Raw genomic sequence first — 3661 nt, 5'->3', positions numbered from 1 at the left:
TCATAAACATATTTCATCTCATATAATAATAATATAAAAACATTCCTAATAGGTTAGCTGGCTGTTGTCATATATTACCCCCACATGACTAGGTTGTGTCCAAAGGCGAGACCTAACAATGGTTGGCCAACCATTGCCAAGTCAAAAGTACAGTCTGTAAGTCTGATGGGTCTGCCTGACCTGGTTCGTACACCAGGGGCGCTCACACACTTCTTAAAAACCACATCGACCATCCAATCTCACACCACTCCGTACAGCGGTGTTAACACAAATATCATGATCATAATGACCATGGACACATAACAACGATACCATGCAAGTGCTAGCATAAACCAAGCCAACCAAGTTCTGATACCATATAACATATATTGAAACTATGATACATGGATATTTCATATCATTATTTATTTAATCAATCATATCATCTTGCATATATATGTATATTAAGAAAATCATTGGCCCGTATGTCGGTATTTCACATTTTATCATAGCTCGGCCCGTACGCCGGCAAATCATATCATAGCATAGCCCGTATGCTAGCAAATCACATCCATAGCATGCCCCGTACGCTGGCAAAATATATCCATAGCTTAGCCTGTATGCTGGCAAATCATACACATAGCACGGCCCGTATACCGGCAAAACATATAAAAATCTCAATCCATATGCCGATTTTCCATTATAAAAATCCGTATAATTAACACATTCCCCAAAAATAGTATTTCATAACAATTTTTACTCATGCCACACTGAATAGGTTTTTCATATATTCAACATACCATTATTTTCAACAGTGTTTTCTCAAATATAAATAATATATATATAAACATATTTACTTTCTTGAAATCAAATGCTACATATTCATACATTTTATTAAAAAAAAACTAGTTTAGTTTATCCCCTTACCTAATTCCTGAAAAGTCCCTAAAAAAATCTGTCCCACGCCCGCAGGGTTCCCCGTTCAACACCCTGGAAATAAAAATTCCCAGTACTAAACTTTAGTATTTCTACGTGTATAACACTTTCTACAACTGTCAAAAATCCAAATATTGAGTAGAAACCCTTACCCTGGATTTGGGATGGTTTCCAACTTAGCCCCACCGACGATCTGCTCTGGCAAACTTGCAGAGAACTTTCCTAGGAGGGTCGTGGTGGCTTCAGATCCTTGAACCGGTGAAAATTCGGCCCACAATTGAAGAGAGAAGGAGGGGAAACCGAAAGGTAAGAGAAAGAAAGCTTCTGCGCAGGAAATTTTGGCAAAAAATGAATTTTAGGCCTATTTAAACTATGGCCTTCGTCGACGAGGTCAATAGAAAATTCGTCGACGAACACTCCCCTTCGTCGACGAAATCCAAAAACCCCAAAATCATCTCCTCAGAATATCTTCGTTGACGAGTCCTGTAGAAAATTTGTTGATGAACTCCAAGCCTCGTCGACGAGTCCCCTGTATTCGTCAACGAGGAGCTAAAAAATTCCTCAAAATTTATCCTTTCCAAAATACAATGTCGTTGACGAAGTCAACTGCCTCCTTCTGTTTCCGATTTCCATTTCCCTTTCTTTTATTATTTAAATACCATTATTCTTCGAGTCGTTACATTATGGCTGAGGTAGTGCGAACGAATAAGGGGCAGGATCGTCCTACGACTGAGTTGGGTTGCTCTATTGAGCAATTCACTAGGTTGAAGCCCTCGGTTTTTGTGGGCAGTGCAGATCCAGTTTGTGCTAAGAATTGGATCCAGGAGATCAAGAAGATCCTAGATGTTTTGAACTACACAGAGAGGCAGAAAGTCACATTCGCCACGTTTAAGTTGGCCGGGGAGGCTGAAAGATGGTGGGTGTCTGTAAAGTATATGGAAGAGCACCGACCGATACCAATAGCATTGACGTGGGCCCGGTTCAAAGAGCTTTTCTTTAAACATTATTTTTCGGCCATGGTTAGAAACATGAAGATGGAAGAATTCATGAATCTGACGCAGGAATCGCTGACAGTGCAGCAGTACGCTACCAAATTCCAGGAGTTGTCTCGATTCGCTCCATTTGTGATTCCCGATGAGGCGAAGAAGGCCTAAAAATTTCAGAGGGGTCTAAGGAGCAAGATCCGTAAGTAGACAGCGATCTTGCAGTTGCAGGACTTTGCTACGTTGGTTGATAAAGGCGCGATAGCAGAGTAGTGTTTGCTAGAGGATGCAGAGGTTTAGGTCTTGAAGAAAAGGCCAGCGCCTCCTAATTCTTCGTCTGGGGTAGGACAAGGTAAGTGGAAGAAGAATAGTGGTGGTACGTCCTATAATACCGCACATGTTCAACGTTGCTCTTTGTGTGGTAAGAAACACCATGGGCAGTGTTGGTTGTCTACGAGGGCCTATATCCGGTGTGGTAGGCAAGGACATCAAATGAGAGACTGTCAGATGCAAAGGAATAGTGAAACCTCACAGCAGCCATACAAGGGTAATACTCAGGCACAATGTGGTGGTCAGCAAGGGGGTATGGCCCAGGCCAGGGTGTATTCTCTAACTCCAGCTGATGCTGAGAACACGGGCGATGTTGTCACAGGTATCATTTACATGCTTTCTAATAAAGTTGTTGTATTATTTGATTCTGAGGCAACACATTCTTTTATTTCCAGTGGATTTGTTAAATTGTGTAGATTAAAGGTGCAACGATTAGATTATGGACTGGTAGTGGTTACGCCATCTAGGTCTACAGTCGAATGTAACTGTGCAGTCTTTAACTTTCTAGTTGAAATTTAGGGAAGAGTACTACCCATCGACCTTGTGGTGTATGACATGTTTGGCTTTGATATCATCTTTGGGATGGACTGGTTGTCATCCAATTATGCCAGTATTGACTGCCATAGGAGGGAGGTGCTGCTTGGAGAACAGGAATTTCAGTTTTTAGGGTCTGTGTGCATTCTGTACCACGGATCCTTTTTGCTATGCAAACTAGGAGGCTACTCCTTAGGAGGCCAAGGGTATCTGGAATTTGTGAAAAACACGCCAGCAGAAGAAAATAGACTAGAGATGTTTGTTGTAGTGCACGAGTTCCCTAGCGTGTGTCTAGAGGACTTGCCAGGTTTACCTCCGGATAGTGAAGTGGAATTTGCCATAGAATTAGCTCCAGGTACGACGCTGATATCGAAAGCTCCATATCGTATGGCTCTAGCCGGATTGAGAGAGTTGAAAGAACAACTTTAGGAGCTTCTGGACAAGGGGTACATTCGACCCAGTGTTTCTCCTTAGGGAGCACTAGTGTTATTTGTGAAGAAGAAGAAGGATGGGTCAATGAGGATGTGCATTGACTACCAAGAACTGAATAAGGTGACAATAAAGAATAATTATCACCTACCCAGGATTGATGATTAGTTTGATCAACTTCAGGGCACGCAGGTCTTCTCCAAGATTGACCTACGGTCTGGGTATCACCAGCTGAAGGTGAAAACGGAGGACATCTCGAAAACTGCATTTCGAACCCGATATGACCATTTTGAATTTATGGTTATGCCTTTTAATTTGACTAATGCACCAGCAGTATTTATGGAATTTATGAACATAGTCTTTTATGAATATCTAGACCAATTCGTCATGGTATTTATCGATGATATCCTAGTGTATTCTAGGAGTGCTGCAGAGCATGAAATTCATTTGAGGCTAGTATTGCAAATGCT

The 3661-nt window shown here is 41.6% G+C and overlaps 1 protein-coding gene across 1 annotated transcript; it reads left to right on the top strand.

Annotated features, from left to right (window-relative positions):
• Positions 1–1598: 1598 nt before the first annotated feature.
• Positions 1599–2069, top strand: LOC131167593 (uncharacterized). Its single transcript, XM_058126388.1, has one exon. It carries the CDS (start codon positions 1599–1601, stop codon positions 2067–2069), a length of 471 nt encoding a protein of 156 aa, XP_057982371.1.
• Positions 2070–3661: the final 1592 nt, after the last annotated feature.

This window comes from Malania oleifera, chromosome 11, assembly GCF_029873635.1.
Source record: "Malania oleifera isolate guangnan ecotype guangnan chromosome 11, ASM2987363v1, whole genome shotgun sequence".
In the NCBI taxonomy this organism is placed as follows: domain Eukaryota; kingdom Viridiplantae; phylum Streptophyta; class Magnoliopsida; order Santalales; family Ximeniaceae; genus Malania; species Malania oleifera.
This window is presented reverse-complemented; position numbering and strand designations above follow the sequence as displayed.